General features: G+C 37.7%; 1 protein-coding gene across 1 annotated transcript in view; it reads left to right on the forward strand.

The window, feature by feature from the left end:
* Nucleotides 1-23,285, forward strand: part of NCKAP1 (NCK associated protein 1) — an 86,415-nt gene that overhangs the window by 30,571 nt on the left and 32,559 nt on the right. The window contains 13 exon segments of the mRNA XM_042452940.1: nucleotides 6,516-6,608; nucleotides 6,870-6,926; nucleotides 7,979-8,121; nucleotides 9,087-9,177; nucleotides 10,325-10,462; nucleotides 12,137-12,185; nucleotides 13,180-13,336; nucleotides 14,304-14,360; nucleotides 15,204-15,300; nucleotides 15,444-15,550; nucleotides 17,543-17,675; nucleotides 19,074-19,155; nucleotides 21,080-21,138. Coding sequence (XP_042308874.1) covers nucleotides 6,516-6,608; nucleotides 6,870-6,926; nucleotides 7,979-8,121; nucleotides 9,087-9,177; nucleotides 10,325-10,462; nucleotides 12,137-12,185; nucleotides 13,180-13,336; nucleotides 14,304-14,360; nucleotides 15,204-15,300; nucleotides 15,444-15,550; nucleotides 17,543-17,675; nucleotides 19,074-19,155; nucleotides 21,080-21,138 — 1,263 coding nt within the window.

The following is a 23,285-nucleotide window of genomic DNA, read 5'->3' on the forward strand; positions in this document are numbered from 1 at the left end:
CTTGATATCTGCTGGCATTTGGTTCCGGTAACCCCCTCCCCACACACACACCATGGTTGCCAAAATCTGTGTGGGTGCACAAGTCCCATTATGTCCAATGATCCCTTATATAGAATGACAGAATCGGGGTTTGCTTTTTTGATTTATATATATATAATCCATGGATGGTACAGTCCGTGGATACGGAGGACATATGACCACCTACCATTTCAGGACCATCTACCATACCAAGCAAACATCTACCATTCAGATCATGGGACATACAGTCTCATTTGTTTTTATTTAAAATGGTTAAGAAATTGGATATCCTTAACAAGTGGGCTATTTTTCCTTTTTAATTCCTGCTACTCTGTGTTTCAGTAGCATAGTTTTTTATATATATATATTTTTTTTTTATTTGGAGATGAAAATATAGAAACATTTCTGAATAGACATTTCTGATTAAAAGACCTGGAATCCAGGGTTTTTATTGGCCCATTGGCAAGGGAATAAAGCATTGCAGGAGATCCTTCCTGTTTTCCAGTTCCTGTATTAATTATTGCAAGATGATTGTCAAGACCCTTTTTTAGTATACTGTATGAGCAAAATGTCTACCTGTCAAAATGCTTTCCTTTAAAAATAGGTACTGCAGCTGTGCCATTTTACCTCTATTATTATTATTTAATACAAAAATGGTGTTAGCATATTATGTCTTCATCTGTGGTGTTTGGACATTTGCTGATTAAAAGACCTGGAACTATTAAAAACATAGTTATGCCCTCAAGAATAAATTGTATCTTCTTTAAGAAGAAATAATGTTATAAGATACAAAGTGAATGAACATATCCTTTTCATTGTTATAATGAGACAGAGTATTTTGTTATACTATTGTAATGAAAATACTTGATGAATAAAAAATATTAAAACAAAGAGAAAAGAAACCTAATATCCTAACTTGAATTACTCTTGTTAGAGGCAATGGAGATAATGTAGTCTTCAGATGAAATAAATGGTATGTTTCAGTTCCTTTTAGAAAGAGCCCCAGCTCTCACTGGCATGAGGGCGATCTTCCTGGAAATGTTCTGTTTGTCTATTGAAGTGGTTGAGGGCATCATAAAAGGTTTTTTTTAAAATGAGGATCCTTTTTTTGACAATGTTTAAACTAAGTTACCAACCTGTTGAGCATGTGTGCATGCATATATGGATGTTACAGAAAATTGCAAATGGAAGGAAACAAATACCCTTTTGTGCTGAAAAATGGCTTTTGAATAGCCTCTTAAGGTTATCAGCAAGTTTTCTACACATTTTATATGTTCTGGTTCAAACTATAGAGATAAAACTAGTTGTAGTGCAGAACCAGAATGTTCAAATAGCAGCTAGCCGAGGTCTGTTAATCGTATAAGGAGTTAATTCAGAATCCCCTGCAAGGTGACTGTGGACAGCAATACACCTGTGAACATTTCCTGGGTACCTGCTAGTCTCTCGCAAGCCTGATTTTTTCCCCCTGTTTTTAAAAAAGTATTAACTGGGAGCCAGCATGGAACAGACTGAAGTCCCAGTCTCCAGACTTGTACCATCTTCATTTTCCAGAATGGCTCTGGGGCCCAGGGGAATTCTTAGAAAATAAAACAAAACATGCTGAGTCTTCATTTTGAAGCATAGCCAGCCCCCCATTTTTTTTTATTTTTTTTTAAAAAGACCTATGTGTGGGGACTGGGATGCATCTTTACAATACTAGAATGGATTCTGGCGTATTCTGTGTCTGAGGGGACTATGTTTGCCTGATTTACTTTTATGTATATCTCTGTGTATTTGCTGGAACATGTGTATGTGTATTTGTCTGAATGCTTTTTGGAGTTGGGTGTGAAAGTATTATGCCTAAATGTGTTTGTACATGCTTTTCTGAGCACTGCACTTCCCCTTTTGTGAGTCTGGTATTTTGTTGTGTTTTCAGAGGGCAAATAAATTGCTGGGCATTAGATCCCACCTCTGCTTTGTACTCAAGTTTCTTAGCCAAGTCTGCTACTCTGAGCTTCATCTGTTTGCCTTTGGCAAAATAGACATTCAAGGAAAAAGTGTGTTGAAATGTTGTCATGCCTTGGATCTCAGAACTTACTGCTATCTTGTGTTTTCTGAGGTTAAAGGAAAAGCAACTCACCCAAAACACGCCTGTCTTCTAGAACAGTGCTTCTGAGGCTGTCTGATGTGGAGGGCCAGCAATGTTGTTTTTTTCAAGTATTCCAGAGACTGGCACTAAATTTGTGCCTATTGAGTAGGCTTATTACTTTCTTTCTTGGAAACTTACCAGGGACCAGCAGCCATGATTTGGGGAACAGCAACCATCCAGAGTCCATGGCTTTTTGAGTAGCACCCAAAATAGGTGATTTTTACTAGCCATGCCCTAGCCATATCATGGCAACTCATGATAAGAAGCCCCTTTCATGGCAGCTGTGTTGCGAGAATGCCCACTACACATTCCCAAAGTTCAAGTGTGCCTGCCAGACCATAAATATTTTCAAGGATTTTACAGGATCAAAAACAGTTGTCAAAGCACTAGTACAGAGTACTGTTTCCATATTCATATTCAGTTACCAATCTAGATTGAGGGCCCTCTTTTGGGCCAGCCACCATGTTGTTTCTGGTCCCCAGGTGCTGCCACACTGCAGAATTAATGCAGTCTGACATTGTTTTAACTGTCATGGCTCTGTCCTATGGAATTCTGGGATTTGTAGTTCATTGTGGCACCAAAAGTCTCTGACAGAGAAGGGTGAATAGCTCACAAAACTGCAAATCCCAAAATTCCATAGAATTGAGTCATAGCAGTTAAAGTGCTGTCAAGCTGCATAAATTCTGCAGTGTAGATGCAGCCCTAGTTAAGTCATAGTTTCTTGTTAGGATGCTGGTGTGTTTGTTTCTGTTAAGTGATTTTGAACATCTGATTCCTGATTTGCTTGTAAGGAAAAATTCTGCCTTATTACAAGCCAAAAAATGAAGCACCACAGGGGGAAAGGAGGAAAAGAAGAATGCTTGGGTCTGGTTATTATTTATGAAGTTATAGTCTGAGTGTTCTTAACACTGTATTGTTTTTAATGTTGATTGATTGCTGTTTTATACCAAGTAGCCTGCCTTATTAGGTAAGAAAGGGTTGTGTCCTATTTGTTGGAGTCTTCCGTTATTTATACCTCTCTAGAATGTTATCTTCCAGGAATTATATTATTGATAATTTCAGGATGCATACTGTGTGTGTCAACATGACTGATATAATATATTAAAGGAGAGTTACTTACTTTGATACATATGAAAGAGTGTGGCAAGCCAAAGAATTCCTATGGGACTTTATGTTTGGCTGGACTGGGGATTTGCAGTGAACCTCTAATACTTGGGCCTTTTAAATTTATCTTTGACATTACTCCCAAGAGCAAAATTGTTTTCAGCATTCTACTGGTAGCATCTTTCCTTGGAATATCTATGGTATCATCTAGTTCAACCTGTGGAGCCTAGAGGCAGTTGAAAGTTTTAAACAAAGTTTCTTTAATAATAATAATAATAATAATAATAATAATAATAATAATAATAATAATTTAGGTTTTTTGTTTCCATGCAATCTATAACACTGGTTTATACAGGTGGGATGTCTCTTATCTGGAAATCTGAAATACACCAAAATTCAAAATTGCGAGCTTAGGTGGCTGAGATAATGACACCTTTGCTTTATGATGCTTCAGTGTACACAAACTTTATTTCATGCATAACATTATTTTAGGTATTGTGTATAAAATTACCTTAAGAGTAATGTGTATTAAGGTGTGTATGAAACATAAATAAATTTAACATTTAATGTTTAGGCTTGGGTCCCACTTCCTTATGCAAATATTCTAAAATCTGAAAAAATCCCAAACACTTCTGGTTCCAAGCATTTTGGATGAGAGATACTCACCCTGTATTTATACTTGATGTAAGTTTTGTGGATGTTTCTAAAATAGAAATGGATATGCTTTGCCTTGTAATAAATGTGTTGTTGGAAGGGACAAACCATGGGTTGTTTGTCATGTTGGCCAAATGTAGACATTTTCTCTTCTTTGGTTTGTTTCTCTTAGATCAAACCAAAGAAACCTAAAACAAATCCCTGGATTCTTTCACTTTTTTTTTTTTAAGAATAAAAACAAACCACAGAAGACAACATGCCTGTATTTGGGGCAATGCAAAACAAAACAGACCACCAGTACACTGAATGTATAGCCACTTCTGCTGCAAGCAGGAGCCACTGGGCAAACACTGTACTCATCACTGTGATAAACTAGAGTTCCTACAAATCCCTGGGTTTATGTGTCATTTTAAACAGCCCATTATCATCAAACTGTTTTTAAAAAATAATTGTAAAGTCTTTAAATGTTTTTATTTGTGAGATGCCTTGGAACCCTTTCTATGAAAAAGGTGGCATAGAAATGAAAATAAATGAATGAATGAGTGAATGTATGGCACATGGTTGTGAACATAAATGTAATGTTCTGAAACTTATGTTGTGCTTTGAAAAGAACAAATGAAAATATCTTAATATGAAAACTTTAAGGAAGCCATTCTAATTTTCCAGTTTCTTTTCCACTAATCTTTGAATAACCTTTTCTTTTCACTTTCTGTAGATTAATTTGCATTTTGTAGGAATAATGTACAGCAGTCCACCCTTATCCTTAAGTTTGCTTTCTATGGTTTAGTTACCTGCAGTCAGCCACAGTCTGAAAATATTACATAGTCTCCCTTTAGCTGTTTTTGTTCTCTGCAGTTTCAGTTACCCATGGTCAATTATGGTCCAAAAACATTTCTGGTATAGGATTTGGTACTGTCTGTGGTTTCAGGAACCCACTGAGGATCTTGGAACATATCACCAATGGAGAAGAGGGGACTACTGTATATGAACTTTGCTGAAAATATTGTCTGAAAATATACTCTTATGTCTACTGAATATTCTTCTATTCATATCCTTCTCTTCCATTTCCTTGCCAGTGTCTAACATGCTAGCCTCTTGCTTCTTTTTCATCTTTATTTCTTTTGTTGCTTGTGTTTTAATGTATATTGTGTTATATGGGACTGGTTAAAGAACCGTTACTGTATTTTATGTTTGTATCTACATTTTATTTTGCATGCTTAACGTGGCTTTTCCTGGATATTCTTTTTGGTAAGTTCTGAATTTTAAAAGTGTATTGTTTTTCTGTAGTAAAATCTGTAAACTCTGCTATCACCTCTTTTCCCACCTCAAGAAATCTGTCCTTATTTTCGTCATGCTGAGTTGTTGCTCATAAATGGTTTTCCTTTGGCTAAATATCTCTATAACCAACACTTGTCTTTAACACTTTCTGATTTTGTCTTTAGCACTTCTGTATAACTATTTTGGAACTAATGTGTACTAACTTCCTGGTAGCTAGTGCTTATTAGGGGGAAATTTTAGTTGCTGTATTTGGCTACAGTCTCTCCTGCTGTGCCCAGGGGGATTGTGGAGTGTAATAGTGCCTCTTTGCTTTCTCCCACTCCTTGCCTCATGCCGACAGACAGGCATGCACACGCTCACTGCAGTATGCTGTCCATTGCCTTGAATGGAAGGCTGACTTGCTTCATGCTTCCTCATCTGCTCTTCTTTCTCCAAGCCAGATCCTGGTTTGGAGAAGGAGGACTAGAAAGGAAAAGCACACCAATCCATTCCTTCCCTGATGACTGCCAGCAATGTGGTAGGTATGCCTCAGCTAATGAAGCCTCTGAGATCCAAGTCTTTTTGCAGAGGCTTTTGGATACATGTGACTACACATCAGACAGGAGACTTAACTCTATAGACTGATTACAAAATGTTCACTGGAATTAAAATAGACATATTTCCAGCATAGAATGGATAAATGCTGCCAGTTGAGGGGGAGGGAGTGGCTGAAGGAAATTTTGAAAGCCACTTTGGTAGGATAAACCTTTGAGTTGAGGTTCTCAGAAACTCAGCTTGACTCCTTCAACAGACGCCTGAGAGAACTGTGCTCATCTAGCTTGCTGTAGTGAGGTGCTATATGATAAAAGGGAAAGGCAAGACAGGCGTTCATGAGTTTTGGAAGAAGCCTTGAAATAGTATGTAGAAGATTCAAAGTGTTTTTGTTTATTTATGGAACGCTTACCTGACCTAGTTGCTTCATTTCACATATGCATATTGTTAGTTTTGAATTTAAAAAGTTTGGTGAAATGTGTTGCCTGCTCTTTGTGGGGAGGCGGCAGCACAGGAACCTTATAATTATTGTTACTGTGTTTATTCTGCCTCTGGTACAAGATTTTCTGTAAAAGAGGTAATGTGCCACATAACATCTGTTTCATTAACTGAGGTATACCTGTAAATGGGAGGAATGGAAGAAGACTGCCATAGTTTTAAAAAAACTATGCAAACGTGGGGACCTTGGTATCAGAGAAATATAGTAAGATTTGTATAGACATTCCACTTTGTGCAAAACTTGGATTTCTGGAAAAATATCTGTTGGTTCCAAGAACTGTGTATGTATGTTTTTCATTTACAGCAACAGCTTGCTCAGTTGCAGAAAGAGAAATCAGAGATTCTGAAGAATCTGGCTTTATATTACTTCACATTTGTTGATGTTATGGAATTTAAGGTAAGGCACCATAAGTGCAAATCAGCTGTTCTCTTAGGGATTCTTTTAGGGTGTCATAAAAATTCATATCAAGCACAGCTTAAATGGTGAACTGTATTTTTTAAATGCAGTGATTTCTGCCCTAAATTAATTGATAATATGTATATTGTTTTGTAAAATGTGTATTGATCTTGTTGTCTTATTTTAGATACAGTATAGGAAGAAATACCCAGTACTAGTACTGGTAAGATGTTTGATTCTTTTTTCCCTTTTCTTCCAAAGGATCATGTATGTGAACTGCTGAACACTATTGATGTTTGCCAAGTCTTTTTTGATATTGTAAGTATGTGAGGATTTTAAAAACTCTAACAAATGGTTAAAAGTGTGTTTAGAAAATGATTATACACATTTACTAGTGTGTAAGACAATTTGAACATAAAAGATAGTACTTCCACGTATTTGATATATTGTTCTTCAATAAACAGTGGTGTACAAAGTAAAACAAAAATACCTGTAATTACAAATCAAATAGCAACATAATGAGAAAAAAGCTAAATTTAAGAAAGAATGGTAAAAGTATGGAAGAATTAAAAAATATATTTTTACCTGGTGCCAAAAAAGACATCAGAGTTGGCATCATGAAAGAGTTTTAACGTTAGGACACCAAAATCACCAAAAGTGTGCTTTGATGGATAAAAATAAATATCTCCATTCCTGACCTATCTCAGTTTTGGCAACACTGAGACCCTGAGAATAGCATCTATGACAAGTTCATATGGGAGGAAGTGGGCCCAAAGATACCTTGGTCCTAAGCTCTTCAGGGCACTTTCCCCCAACCTATAGCATCCTGTTGTACTCCCCCATCATGGCCCATTCTCCAGTCTGAGGGAGACCCGTTTAACACTTTATAAATTGATAACAGCACTTCGTATTGTGAGTGGAAAGAACTGGGAACCGGTGTTAGTCTTGGGCTGTTCACTACTTGCAGTAAGAAGGGAAGAGAGCAAATTATTCCTGTAACTCATTATTAATTTACTAATTGTGATTAGGTCCATTGATATTCACCACAGCCTAAGCTAGCATGTAGAAATACTCTATTCACTTAGCTGGGCATAAATCCATTGAGTTCACTGTAATTTTGGAATAGGCATTTTGGAGAACAAAGTTCTTCATGAACCATGTTGAATACTTCCATACATTTAAAATGTGTCAGTAAATGTTTTTACTTACATAGGATCTTTCAAATACACAAAATATATGAAGGGTTGGAATTGAAGATGCCAAAAATAATCTGATAAATTATTATATGATATTTTAATCTGGTATCTGACATTATCATAAATATGCATAGAAAATATTCACAGAACAACCCCCTTTTTCTTTCATTTTAGACTGTAAACTTTGATTTAACAAAGAACTACCTAGATTTAATCATAACCTACACAACACTAATGATATTGCTGTCTCGAATTGAGGAACGGAAGGCCATCATAGGATTGTACAACTATGCTCATGAAATGACACATGGAGCAAGGTAAATGCATCCTACACTGGTGGTTTATTGAGAATTGGATTACAGATGAGTTTTGATTTACATCAGGGGTGTTTTCCTGGACTTCTGATATAAATAGAGACATGTAAATTGGGGGAGGGGGAGCCAAATCTATAGGGAATCATAGGAGACCAGCTGGCTTTCACGATACGCAGTTGTAGTGTTACCATTCCACTTCAGCCTATGGAATCCCAGAATCCTCTTGCCTATCCAGAGAATTTTGAATACCTTTCCATAAACTGCAAAGCTCAGGACTCCATAAGATGTTGCCATGGCTTTTAATCAAAATACTGTAATTGTGTGTAGTGTAAAAGGGTTCTAGAAGGATACTGCTAAAGATGAAGTAGCCACAAAGGTAGCAATTTTATTTAACTGACCACCAATTTTAAAGAGGTTTAAAGTACAAAATGTAACAGCTTACTTTTTCCAGGTTAAAAAAACCTCTCCCTCCCAGTTGATAAGACCCTAATTGCTCAAACCTTACCAAAGCAAGCAGAGGAGGCCCTTTAAAGCCACAAGAGAATGTCTAGATTCCATTTTCTTCATCCTCCTCTTGCCACCCCTTCTAAGCAGGCAAAGGAAACCCTTTCCTCCAAGGCAAGATTCGAGCTTCCTCTTCCATTCTCACATTCCCCCTTCTAAACAGGCAAAAGAAATCCCGTCGTTTCTTCCCCAACTTAGACAAGTAGGAGAAACCCAGTCCATCCAGCTTTTCTTACTGTTCAAAACTCCATGCCAAAATTCCAAACAGCCTTCTCTTTTTTGCCCTCCTTGTTTCACTCAACTGCATAGATGGGTTGGGAGAGATGTGCATTGGGGGATAAGACTTTTATTCATTAATTTCTGAAGAAATGTAAATTGCATTGTTACACATTGGGACAACACAGATTGTGGCTTGCTTTTATGTTGTAGAATATGTTTCCCTTAATTTCATTTATTGCCTTTAGTGATAGGGAATACCCGCGTCTTGGCCAGATGATTGTGGACTATGAGAATCCTTTGAAGAAAATGATGGAGGAATTTGTACCACACAGTAAAGTATGTGCAAACTGTCTCACAGGAAAAAAAAGTTTGTGTTTTTAAAATAATCCAGATGAAACAGCTCATAATTAACATATCAACATTTCCTGTCTTCTGTGTCTATCTCTGTTTATTTTCTGTAGACACATACAGTCAGCCCTTTGTGTCCATGGCTTGAAAATATTTTGAAAATACAGTCATCCCTTCCAATTCTGTTCTGGACCACCCTCCTGCAAATTGGAAAAATCACCAATATTGAGGCCCCATTGATTACAACGGGGGTGCATTCCTGTGTGCAGTGCTGCGTGCATGCACCATTATGCCCATCCTGACTTGCCATCCACAAAAGACCAAGGGACACGAATGGCAAGACCACAAATCGGGAGAGATGACTGTATATACATTTCAATATGGAAAGCTTATTTTGTCATTTTATATAAGGAACATCATTTTACTATGCCACTGTATTGAATGGGACTTGAGCATCCACAAATTTTAGTATCCATAGCGGGTCCTGGAAACAAACTCCAATGGATACCAAGGGCCCACTGTGAAACTTTCTTCCTTTCCTACTTTATAAGTTCTTGTTCACAGCAAGTAGTATGCCATATTTACCACAGTTTTCTAGGATGTTTGGAGTTACTTCAGCTTCTATTTGCTCACAGAATACACTCCTCAAATGCATAAAATAAAAAGGGTTAGGTTGAAGTCACAGCTGGTTGGTAGCTGATTCCAGTCCTATCCTACAGACAGAATGTTCTTGCCAGGTGGCAAAAAAGCATGCCTTATAAAGCCTCTGATATTTTTCTACTTATAATTCTGGAATACTTAACAATATTTTATTTAGTAACACTCAAACACAAGTATTTGAACTAGATCATTAAATTCTTCAAATTGTTTGTCATGCAGGTATATGTGCAGCCTTGTAACACCTTCTTTTAGGTCTATGCAAGTTAAGGAAAGTTGTATTAAAGCACAAGCTATTGTGTATATCTGTATGTGTGTGTGCGCGCACAGACACACACATGGATAGTAATGTTTTGTATATCTGAAATGTGACCATTAGATACTTGAACATACGGTGATTAGAAAATTATGTTTCTTGTGCTCAATTGTAGATTGTTTGAAACAGTGTTTATATATTTACAATTTTTATATCTTCTAGGCTCTTTCAGATGCCCTAATATCACTCCAGATGGTCTATCCTCGACGAAACCTTTCAGCTGACCAGTGGAGAAACGCACAGCTCTTGAGCCTCATCAGTGCTCCTAGCACAATGCTCAATCCTGCACAGTCAGACACAGTATGATACATTCCTTTGAATTTAAGTGAGATACTACATACAGTATCACGTATAACTGAAATTTGTGGTCTTAGGGACAGTACAGACAGGCGGCTATATGCCATCCCTGTAAGCCCAGCATCTGTGCTGCAGCATCCGCATGCTGCAGCACAGACACACTCTCCAAAAGGAGCCGCTCTAGGTGGCTCCCTTTTTGCGGTGTCATAAAGGCTGTGACACAGCCCTATGATGCCTCTTCTGCCCAGAAGCGTGTGGGCGCTTGGGCGCCCTTACGTCATAGAAGCTGCAGCCTTGTGACGTAAGCGCAGCAATATTAGGGCTCAGCGCATATGGATGCTGAGCAGCATCGAGCGCTAATATCGCCACTAATGGCTCATCTGTACTGGGCCTTAGTTTCTGTTTTTTAGTTTTTATGAATGCAAACTAAATTATTACATTTGGTGTTCCTAAAGGAACAAAGAAACTTTCAGCCCATAAGGGTACCAATGCTGTTTCCCCTGCCTATTTTTTAAACTCCCCCCATCCCATGCAAAAAACAGGAAGCCCCCCCCCCCCCTTAACATGATGTCAAAATTTCTGGAAATGTTACATCTCTACCTGCAGTGAAGTTTGTTTTGTGGTCTTGAGATACATTTTTGAAAAATTTTGCTTAAAAAAAGTTTCTGCTCAATACTTCGTAACATCCAAGACAAAATAATTATCCTAATAATATTATTTGTATCAAGGTCTCAGGACAGATTTAAAGCTCATTCACACTTAAGCTGGATTTCATTTAAGGATTGTGGGAACAAGAAAGTTTACAAGTGGCTACCACTCCTCCATAGGAGCTATGTATACAAGTGTTATAAGTAGGATGGCCAGGCTGCTTCACTTTACCAGGATGCTTATACTGGAACCATTGTGAATATGAGTAATTCCTTAGGTAAACACAGGTTGGGAAGTGTGTAACAAATTCAGAGTGGGTAACAAGCAGGCTTTTTAAGAATTTGTCAGTTCTGCATCAGAAGTATTTTCTGTGTGTTCTACTAGCTGGATTATTTCATTGAATTGATAGCATGATAATTCCATTGAATTGAAAAGTTTCACTATAGAGTTATAACCAGTTTGTCCTGGCTGTCAGATTTGTAATTCTGAGTTGACAACATCTGTTCTGGGGGTTGACTTTGACAGTGTCACTACAGGTGTGCTCACACTCAGGATCAACAGTTGTTGATAAATTTAGAACAGGCATGGAGAAGAAGCCTAAACTACGTATCCTAAACCCTTTTTGCAGCTCTGTTTTAGCTGCAAATTGTCCTCTAAAATAAATAACACTTTCCCTTTAGAGTTCTGCTAGCTGTAAAGAACCATTTTAATTTATTTAGTCAACCTTGTGTTAGGATACTGTATACAAACTCATATATTAACTAGACCAGTCCACAGGCCATCAGCTACCGGTCCCTCATGAGTCTTCAGGAAAGAAAGAAACAGTTATAGCCAATAGGCACAAATCTAATACTGCTCCCTGGTAGATGTGGGGGGGCGAGGGAAGGAATTGTTGGTTCCCACATCAGATAGTTTGAGATACACTAAACTAAACTATTCTCTCTCTCTCTCTCTCTCTCTCTCTCTCTCTCTCTCTTTCTCTTTCTCTTTCTCTTTCTCTTTTATGACAACCTTTTTTTTTACACACAGATGCCATGTGAATACCTCTCTCTGGATGCAATGGAGAAATGGATAATCTGTAAGTTTAAATCTTCTATTGAAATACTTTCTTTTTCTCCCCGTTGTTTTCAAGTATGAGCGGACTCAGAGAGGCAGTGCTAAATCTGCACTGTAGCTGCAATTAATCGAATAGGAGACTTCAAGGCCCTGGACCTAGTATTCTTCTGAAAATTTCCCTTAAGAGCCTCATCTAGGGTAACTGTTATGACACCCTCAATATGATGATGATCAGATTTTTCCTCTGTATTCACTGTTATTAATCCAAGTCAAAATCAACACTCACTTAGCATTAACAAAGGGAGGGTGGAGAAACTGTGGCTGGGATATGGAATGTATTGTTTTGATCCTTTTCCTTAGTTAAGTGACAGGATTTATTACAGTTCCATTAATTATGATTACTCAGCTAAAGATACTATAGAGATGAGCCAAAGTTAAGCTTATCCATCAGAAAAGTTAGTGTTGCACTTAAGTTTCACTTCTGTTTCTGTCATTGAAATCAATGAAAGTTTAAAGTGTTTACCCTTGGTTGGCTCATTTCTGATATGTTTTGTTGAATGGGTAGTTCATGTATGTTTACATTTTGTAGACCTTAAATGTTCTGGAAAGAATAGAAGTGGGTACACTAGAAGAGCCTGTGAAGCTGTCACTTTAGATAGGAACCTATCCTCTAAAAATGTATCTGATGTCAGTACTGCCAATGTTATCACCAGGGTTTTCACATTACATTCCACTATGTGTTTGCTGTATTAAATTTTCCTCCTAAACATGTTGTTCTAGTCTTTGCAAGCATGTTAAGAAAACTGTGTATTAAAGTAGGAGTAGCTTGAGGAGCCACATGTTGCCTGCAGTAAAATTAATACGTGTATATGCTATTTCATGCTTGTTCTGGGGACTAATCAAACAAATATCTAAATAAAATATAAATTATTGTATAACTTTAATTATCTGTTTTACATTTATTTTCATCAGTTGTTACATCTCTTCAAATTCTTTTTTTCCCCTTCTTCTCAAAGTTGGATTTATTTTGTGCCATGGAATCCTGAATAGTGATGCAACAGCTTTGACCCTTTGGAAGCTTGCCCTTCAAAGCAGCTCTTGTTTGGCTCTGTTTCGGGATGAAGTTTTCCATATTCACAAAGCTGCAGAAGACCTGTTTGTAAACATAAGAGGGTACAATTCTTTTTAAATAGACTATATTTCATTGCACCTGCAAAGGACCTTGAGGTCCTGGAGGATGCCTTTTGTTGGGTCTGGCCATAGGGACATAACCAAATGCTTCTCTGATGCCCCCCTCCCCACCAGCCATTAAATGGCCATGGAGGGGGACCCTGCAGAATAAATTTGAGTCTGGAGAGGAGTGGAGTGTGGAGAAGATAGTGAATTACTACCTCCACAACAGCAACAAAAAGTTCAGTGTTCAGATGTACCTTCCAGTTGTGCTTGCATATGTCATCAACAGGATACCATCCAATATTCAGTCCTTCCCAGCTTTGCAAAAAGAGATGTCAAGTTCCTTACTCAGTTCTTCATAAGTCTTTCATTCTAAATATGTGGCCTTAATTGTTCATCATGGAAACCTTTATCCCTGAATAGAATAGAATTATAGATATGGAAAAGACTTCAAAGACCATCCAGTTCAGCCCTGCCATGTAGGAAAAAACACTCAAAACACCCCCAACAGATGGCCATCCAGCCTCAGTTTTAGAAAAACCTAACAAGGAACGAGTTCCGCTGTCCAGCAGCTCTTACTGTCAGGAAGTTCCTCCTGCTGTTAAGATGGAATCTCTTTCTGTATTGCATCCATTGCTCTATGTCCTGGTCACTGGCGCAGCAGAAAATAAGCTTGCTCCATCCTCAATATGTCATCCTTTCAAATATTTAAACAGGGCTATCATGTAACTTCTTAACCTTATCTTCTTCAGGCTAAACATACCCAGTTCCCTAAGTTGTTCCTCATAGGACATGATCTCTAGACCTTTCACCATTTTGGTTGCCCTGCTCCAGACAGTTGAAGGAAGTTTTTTCCTGCCCTCTATGATTATAGTGAGGAGGAGGGGTGGGTTTTTTGGTCGGTTGGTTTGCAAGTTTTTTTAAAAAAATCACCAGCATGTTTATAGATTTTTATTTATTCTTGCAGCTATAACAAACGCATTAATGACATAAGGGAATGCAAAGAAGCTGCTGTATCACATGCGTAAGTATCCTGTAAAGTAACTTTTATAAAATATTACTGATTACACACTTCAGTCATATTTTATGCCTGTATCAGTTAAGAGGCTGTGGTTTAAAGTTCCCAAATCATAAAAAGGTTATTCACAAAAAGGCCACTTTCTCTGCACTGTCCCATCTGCAGCTTACCGTCTCTCCTTACGAGCAAAACTGGCTCCTGACTATCTATGTAGTATGATCTTTGGAGTCAAGTCTGTATTTTGTATCACAGTTCCCACTCTGTACTGCCTTACAAACGTGGTCTGTTCTTGAATAGTGTATGTTGTAATATTTGGATCAGAGGCATGCAAAACAGGTTTTGCAAAATTCTTTTAGGGTTAAAGCAATCTTTGATTTCTTACAGACTTTATAGATTTGTTACAGTATATACTTATGTAGACTATTGCCCACTTCATTAGATTATAAAGTGTTATCTACAATTTCAGATGTATATATTGGGGGTGGGATGGACAGGGTAGTAGATAGTAAAAATATTTTATAAATCCTTTGCCATGCCTCATTTCTCCTCAGCATTTTGTAATTGTCTCAGAATTCAAAGAAAGAGTTAAAAGTATATCAAATGTTAAAAACAAACCTTATATAGTGTTTGCTTTTTTGTTAGTTTCTTTAGACTGCCACTGGTAGCATAATAATACTTTGTCTTTACCATTCTGTTAGTGTTTTATCACAACATGTTCATACTGCATTTGTATAGTATTTGAATTGCTTTCATATGACTGTGGGCTACCGTAGCCCCCAACACAACCTGAATGATCTTTAAAATCCAGTATGTTTGTGATTGATCACAGCATTTCTGTTCTCTCAACAGTGGATCAATGCATAGAGAAAGACGCAAGTTTTTACGGTCTGCATTGAAAGAATTAGCCACTGTCTTGTCAGATCAGCCAGGGTTGTTGGGTCCCAAGGTAAATATGTTATATTTAAAGAAACTGAATTTCTCACATTCATCTTTAAAAATTATTTCTTGCATGGTCATAGTCAAACCATATAGCTACATGTAATTTTTATGTAAAAAGAAACACTTTAATTCTTCCCCCCTCCTCCCTAGGCACTTTTTGTATTTATGGCATTATCCTTTGCTCGTGATGAAATTATTTGGCTTCTTCGACATGCAGATAACATGCCTAAGAAGAGCGCAGATGATTTTATAGATAAGTAAGTTTATATTTAGTGTTGCATTTTTAGTCATCCTGTTTGCATTGAACATAATTATATTACATTCTGATATCTTCTTGTAGCAAATTGTGGGATGGAGTGTCTTGATACATAAAGGATTTCCCCCTGCTGTCAATTGGTTCTATCCCTCAGTGTCTTAAATCAGGAATGGAAAAATGTTGGTGGGCCCAGGTTACAGTTTTAACCCTCATTCCATGGGATTCACTGCAGGCCACAAGCCCTTTAAAGTTTTTCTCCCTTCAAACTGTAAGTGACTAAAAGGTTTTTTTTAAAAAAAATTGGGAAAGGTATAACCTTGTTTTAGAGAAAGACACTGTTTTAGAGAAGCATGATGTTTCCCCCTTGGCAGCATCAGTTGGGTTCATAGAGTAATGCAGATAAGATCTAGAGGCCACATAATGTGATGATGCCATATGCAACCCATTAAGTACATGCTGTCCACTTCTTTTTTGAACTCCCTTAGCTGAAGGTGGATGAAAGACCTTTGTGAAAATAAAATTAATTCAGTTATATTTTCATATATGCTTTGAATTTAAATCATACATCTCAGGATGTATGCAGGCATTTTGGTTTGAGAGTATGTGATGCCAACTAGTATAATACACATCTATAATACATAAAAGCAAGACTGCAATAGAAGTGCTCACTTTTATTTATTTCAATTATTTCTGTATCACTAGTCACTGAAGTTTACAATTAACAAGAATAAAATAAGAAAGGGTGTTGTTGTTGTTGTGTTCCTCTAAGTCATTTTTGACCCTATCATAGGGTTTTCTTGGCAAGTTTCTTCAAAGGGGGTTTACCATTGCCATCCTCCGAGGCTGAGAGAGTGTGACTTGTCCAAGGTCTGATTTTTCTTTTTTCTTTCTTTTTTGGTCAGTCTGGGAATTGAACATACAAGCCAAAGACAACAATGCAGCAATTAAAAATAAAATAGGGCAGAGCATGGACTGATTTCCAAAAGCCAGCTGAAATAAGAAATATTTTACTTTTGTATGGAAAGGAGCACAAGGGTTGTTCAGATTCCCAATGAATAAAAAGCTTCATTAATATTGGAGTTCAAACAGAACTCCTCTAAGGGATTACTATCTTATCCCCTGTCTCCAAAATGAAAATTGGACCATGGTTTCATCAGCAAATCTGAAGCAGATCAGAGACTGAGAGGGTGGAAGTTAAGAAGCATCTGACACTGCTGAGTTGTGGGTTTTTTTTCTTAGTTCTTTTTTGAGAGTGAAATACTGAGGCTGAACTAAATGGGCAGTGGACAGATTAGTTGCAAGTAATGATATATTGCCATCAGTCTAGAGAGTTTACCTGGTTTCAGTATTTCCTGAAGACATTTTGATTAGGAGATTCTGCCTATCTGCATGTATAGTGTTGTATTTCAGACCAATCTTTGAAATCACATGAAGTCTCAAAAGCAACCTGACATTCACTTTTTGGGGTGGGTGGAAGCTGTTTGATTGGGAGAAGAGGAGGAAATGAAAGACCCATGGAACATTAAGATTTAGTTACATAAGTAACTGATTACAGGAAACAGCTTCATGATGCACATAAACCACCTTAGTATGTGATACGTAGTTTTCCAGGTGTGTACATTTGTTTCTGCAATCACATTTTCAAAAAAAAAAAAACCAACAAACTTTTAATATTTGTTCAGCTTGATCCTAAAATAATAATCCTTTCAGGATAAAATTGGCTGTGTTTCAACAAGATAACCATGGCAGACAGTTGACAGGAAAAAGTTGTCACAGTCTTAAAATCCTACTGCTATAAGAACTAGAATGCCAACGTTTCCTTCTAATATCAGTACAATACAAGAAAAAATACATCAGTTCCACAGACCTTGGTTTTAAATATATTTTATTGAACCTCTAAAACATATTCATTTTTTTTTCTCATACACACATATGCACTACACTTTTTACTTTCGTTGTATTAATCAACATTGTATTTTGTTTTGTTCCTAAGGCACATAGCAGAGCTGATTTTCTACATGGAAGAACTCAGAGCACATGTACGAAAATATGGCCCAGTTATGCAAAGATATTATGTGCAATACCTGTCAGGTTTTGATGCAGTTGTCTTAAATGAGCTTGTGCAGGTGAGTGATGAGCATTTTCCCACAAGAGATAAAACTTGTTACATAGATTCCAAGGGCTGAGTTCTTAAGGTCTGAGCTCTTGATTTTTGACTTAGTGAGAAAACACTAAATTAATAGTCCTGTAACTGTTTTCTTATTCAGTGGGATGTGGGCTTACATTAGGCTAGCTCAAAATTACAACAGACTATACCAAAGACACATTACAAAGATGCCTTAAGGATTACCTATTTTACCTAGAGACTGGTCATATATGGACAAAGTCTTTCAGTAGCCACTAGATGGAGCTCAGATTTTGTACATAACTGAATATTTGTATGTTCAAAATTAAAACTAGCTATTCATCTATTTTCAGATATAAAACTGTCTGCATTTGAAAATGTATTTGTGTTAAATGTAATAACATAATGTCAGAAGGTATTATGTACCAGGTAGGACGTGTGGAGGCAAAATAATTAGAGTATGAGCAAGCAATGTTTCTTCCCTCGCCTCCCAGTTACTTATATATGTTACAACTTCTGACTTGAAAAAGTCCTTGAAGGCCTAAAGTTGTTAATATTTTTAATTTCCCTGTCTGCACTAAAAACTTTCAGATCAATATTATTTAGAATTAATATTCATTATTTTTACCTATTATTAAAAATATGCTGTTATTTACTCAAAATGAAACTATAAAGAGCACAAGCTTGGTAGGCAAAGGATCTGGTAGCACCTTTGAGACTAACTGAAAGAAACAAACTGGTAGCATAAGCTCTTGTAGACTTCAGCCTACCGGTACTTCCTCACATGTTTCCAATATTACAAGCTTGGTAAAATAGTGACATTGGCTTGATGAAACATTACTAATCACCTTTCACAATCATATGTCAGAGAAGTAATTTCATTTTTTTAATTTTAATAAGGAAGTTCTTATATTTTATGGACAGATATTTTTCTGGAAGCAATTCTTGCATATATCCCATCCCTCCTACTTTTTCACATTTGTACCGCTTTTCCTTCATTGAGGCTCTCTTCTTTCTCATTTCATCATTACAAGAACCCTTTGAGGAGGCTAGGCTGAGAGAATTTCTAGCCTGTGGTCCCCCAGTAAGGTTCATGGCTCAAAGGGGGACTGGAATCTTTATCTCCCAAATCTCAGCCCTACACCCTAACCAATATGCCAAACTGACATTTTGCTCTACTCTCTCCTGTATAAAGGCGAACACATTTTGCATGTTTACTCTTAACACTTCTTACTCTTCATCCCACTCATACATGCACAAACACTAAGCTCTGGTGGCAAATGGTCTGGCAGGGAACCTTGTTAATAGGCTGTAAAGTACGTATATGTTATCTTTTCCACTGCATTTGTTTTTTATTTCTATAAAATATTGTTTTCCTGTTTGTTTATTTTTAAATTAGAATCTTTCAGTCTGCCCTGAAGATGAATCCATCATCATGTCCTCATTTGTAAACACTATGACTTCCTTAAGTGTGAAACAAGGTAAATATGTTTAAGCTGTCCACCTGAAGAATAACTAACTAACATCAGCCTTAGCAGCATGCAAGGGTTTTGGAACGAGTGTGATTTACAAAAGTAGTTTTACTGTATATACTCGTGTATAAGTCTAGAAATTTTAGTCAAAAAATTGACCCCAAAAACCTAGGTCATCTTATCCACGGGTGAATGAAAATTCTATATTTCAACTCTTATTAAAAGGGGAACCATCTCTTGGTGAAAGGCAAGAGAGCAATTTGGCCTGGGAGCATTGAAGTCCCTCTATTCTCTCTTCCATCCAGCCTTTAAAGTGAGCCAAAACAGTTATTCTTGCCATAATTTTACAGGTTCTTTGGCATTGTTTTTCTTTGCATCATCATTTAGATCCATTGTTGCATGTGCTCAAGTTTCATCCTTGACTTATCCAAGGGTCATATCAAAATCCATAATTTTGTCCCCAAAACCTGCCCTTGACTGTACATGAGGTTGACTTATAGTCAAGTATATACGGTAATCTGTATTCCCTATTATAAACTACTTTTACACCACCACTCCTCCAGTCACCATGTCCTCAGGTTCTGAAGACTGCATATACCCACTCACTTTTCAAAATTTTCTAGTTGTCCTTCACCCAGAGTCCAGTTACATATTCAAGTATCCTTGGACAATCCCACTATTCCTCTTCACTTTCATGGGATGATCGGCCAATCATTCCTGTTAAAAAGTAAGCTCATATTGGTACAATAAAATTTGTTCTCAAAGTGAAGGGTACTATTTCCCTCTGTTTTTGCAAGGGCTCTTCCCAGTTCATATTTTATTCTCATTTGTACATGCTGCCCAGTACAGATGCACAAGAGCATAGCTCAGATATTCTGCTTCATAAAATGTCTTTGGAAGTATCAGCAGTACCCTTATTTTTAGAGATGTACAAAATAAGTTATGTTGTAATAAGGAACATATTTCTTGCAGAATATTCTGACTAGCAGCATTTCAGGACTAAAGCCCTAATATTAAACTTTTTTTTAAAAAGGAGGTAAAATATCTAAGCTTTGATTTTTGTTTTGTAGCATGATTAAATATGTTGAATCAGAACTCTGTATGTGTGTGCATGCATGTATAGAAAAACTGCAGTGCTACCAGTAGAGCTGATAATGACCAGAAAAATTAATTGTGTTAAATATGAGTAGAGATCTTAAATCTGCACATTGCTTTTAGTTCTATGCCCTTCCACTGCCCAGCAGCTGTCAAGCCCTGGAAGGAGCCCCTACTTCTGTTGGTTACTGATGGGGAAGGGACAGAAACAGGAGGTGATTCAGGCCATTGAGAAACAATTGGTCTCAGGCTGCATCCGCACTGGGGAAATAATCAATTTAACCTTGCTTTAACTGCCATGGCTTGATGCAATGGAATTCTGGGAATGGTAGTTTATTGTTGTACCATTGCTCTGGTGACTCAACAAACTACCATTCCCAGAATTCCATTGCGTTGAGCCATGGCAGTTTAAAGCGGTAACAAATGGATTATTTTTCCAGTGGGGATCCAGCTTCAGTTTTATCAGAGGATGAATTGACTGTGCACTCTCCAATGGAGTACGCCTTTTCTTTCCTCCAAGAGCCCAGGGCAGCCAGGTTTTCATTTTCTGAATCACTTCCACACTCAGATTTCCCTATCAGTAAGCAACAGCAGCAAGGAATCCCTCCAAAGGCCTGACAGCTGCCTAGAGGTGGGAGATGTTTGGACGGAGTGCAAGGGCAAGAAAATGGCTCTCTGCACCCTGTCCAATAAGGAACTTATTGTAAGATGCACTTTAATGCATATAATTACTAACAGAACGCCAGATATCATGTGCTAAGAACTAGATGGTTGTCTTCCTGTCTGCTTTAACAGTGTGCATTAAAGTGTTAATATTTCATTTTCCTCCATGATGCAGTTGAAGATGGAGAGGTATTTGATTTCCGAGGAATGAGGCTTGATTGGTTTAGATTACAGGTGAGAATTATCTTTCTGCGATCCTAAATGCAATATTTCTATTCATCTACTATAAAGTATATCATTATTCAACAAAGGTGGTTTAAAATAATTGATTTAAAATTCATTTTGCATATTTCTTGAAAAAGCATTCAAACCAGTTGTCCCCTACAGTAATCAGTGAACAGGCAGCCTTATTTGTATGAAATATGAACCTTTGAATATACTGTATTTTCTGGCGTATAAGACTGCTTTTTAACCCAGGAAAATCTTCTCAAAAGTCGGGGGTTGTCTTATACGCTGGGTGTCATCTTATAGGGCAGGTGCTGAAACTTCTGAGCCGGACTGGAGAATCTGCAGTCGCCACATATAGTGGGGAGAGCTCAAAAACAGCCGCAGCCACATCCCCACCATATGCAACGATCGTATGAAAGCAGCTACCGCTCTGATAGTCTTGGAGACAGGGAGGGCTGGGCCAGCAGGGAGAGCTGACCAATCCAAGCAGGCTTTGTATACAACAAGGTTTCCTGCTAAGTACCTACATGTCATTTGAATTAAAATTACCATATTGAAATCAAATCTGATGTTTTTTAAATTTTTATTTGGTATGCATTGGAAGAGGGGTAGTCTTATACAGTGAGTATATCCCAAACTCTATATGTCAACTGGAAAAGTTGAGGGTCGTCTTATACGCCCAGTTGTCTTATATGCCGGAAAATACGGTACTTCATGGTTCTTGTAAATAACATGTCATGTGTGGAGTCATTAAAAGAAATTAGTCTAAAATAAGCTAGATAATCTTGCCAGTCAACATTACAGAGGTTGTGATCCTTCACAACCTGTGTGAAGTTTAACACTGTACACATGCAGCTCCAAATGTCTCCCTACCCAGCAGCTGTCAATCTCCAGGGAAGTAGAAAAGTCATTGTTTCTCTTCCTCATTCTCTAAAGAACTGCAAAAGGAATGAGAGTCAAGTCTGCACTGTTCAGTCATCTCCCTTCCATGGCTATAGCAAACACTGCCCCCCACCTCCTGAGGTGGGGGTTTGACAGCTGCTGAAATGGGAAGACATTGGACAGAGCACAAGAAGCTAGTCTCTTGTACCCCTCCCAAAACATGACCCATATTGCATGTAACATAGAGCCATTTTAGTGACCTCGGAAGGATGCAGCCTTGAGTTAAGCCTGAGCCCTTGGGTGGTACTGAACTTGCAATCTTACGGTTTGTGAGTGGCTGCAGTACAGGCATTTAACCACTGTGCCACCAGGGCTCTTTTTATAGTAAACCTGCCCCTTCAACTCATTCATGCTAAATCTACTTTTCCTCAAGAAAACATTACTCAGCTAGCTGAATACTTTGTTAGAATTGTTCTTCCTCAGTCTCTTCCTCAATTCCCCACATCAAAGGATTCTTTAAAGCTGTTGCTTTTCCTCCAACTCCTCCATCTCTCGTATCAGTCCATCTTTTCCAAGAAGCAAGATATTGTTTTGTTTACCATCAAGTCTTCCCTCAGGAAGCCACCAGGACCATAAACTATGACTCTCCCCTACCATTGTCCATTTGTCCCCGCTTTGCATTTCATTCAGATTACAGCCCCCTTTCCAATTCGTCTTCGTGTATCTCTTTAGTTAACTATAGCGCTATTTCCCCACATCAGATTACAGTACTTCTATTTCTCTATATCATTCTATTACTACATCACTATTTCTTGTCATGCCAGATCCATAACTTCTGGGTATGACATTCACACACCCTAGTGATGAATTACATTGCAAGTTTGGATTTTTAACAGCAAACCCAGTTCTGCACTGGCGTGGCAGGTCTAAATTAGGTGGTTTGGTTTTAATATGTAGACCCAATAAATTTCTCACTTGCAATTAATAATGACAGCCTAATGCCAACAGTAATACATAATGTATGCATCTAAACTTAGCAGATTAAATAACAACAGTAAGGTTTTTCATAAAATAAACTGTACCCAGGGACGTAGTCAGGATTTTAGGAAGGAGGGGTCCAGACTAAGTGCCACCATTATAATGGGGCTTGGGCACGACGGTGCAGCAGCACACACCATTTTACTAATGGAAGGGGGGTCCAGACCCCAAGAAACCCCCCCCCCCCCACTTGGCTACGTCCCTGCTGTACCCATTGCTTAAATGTGGCCATT

This window comes from Sceloporus undulatus, chromosome 1 (genome assembly GCF_019175285.1).
Source record: "Sceloporus undulatus isolate JIND9_A2432 ecotype Alabama chromosome 1, SceUnd_v1.1, whole genome shotgun sequence".
Lineage (NCBI taxonomy): Eukaryota > Metazoa > Chordata > Lepidosauria > Squamata > Phrynosomatidae > Sceloporus > Sceloporus undulatus.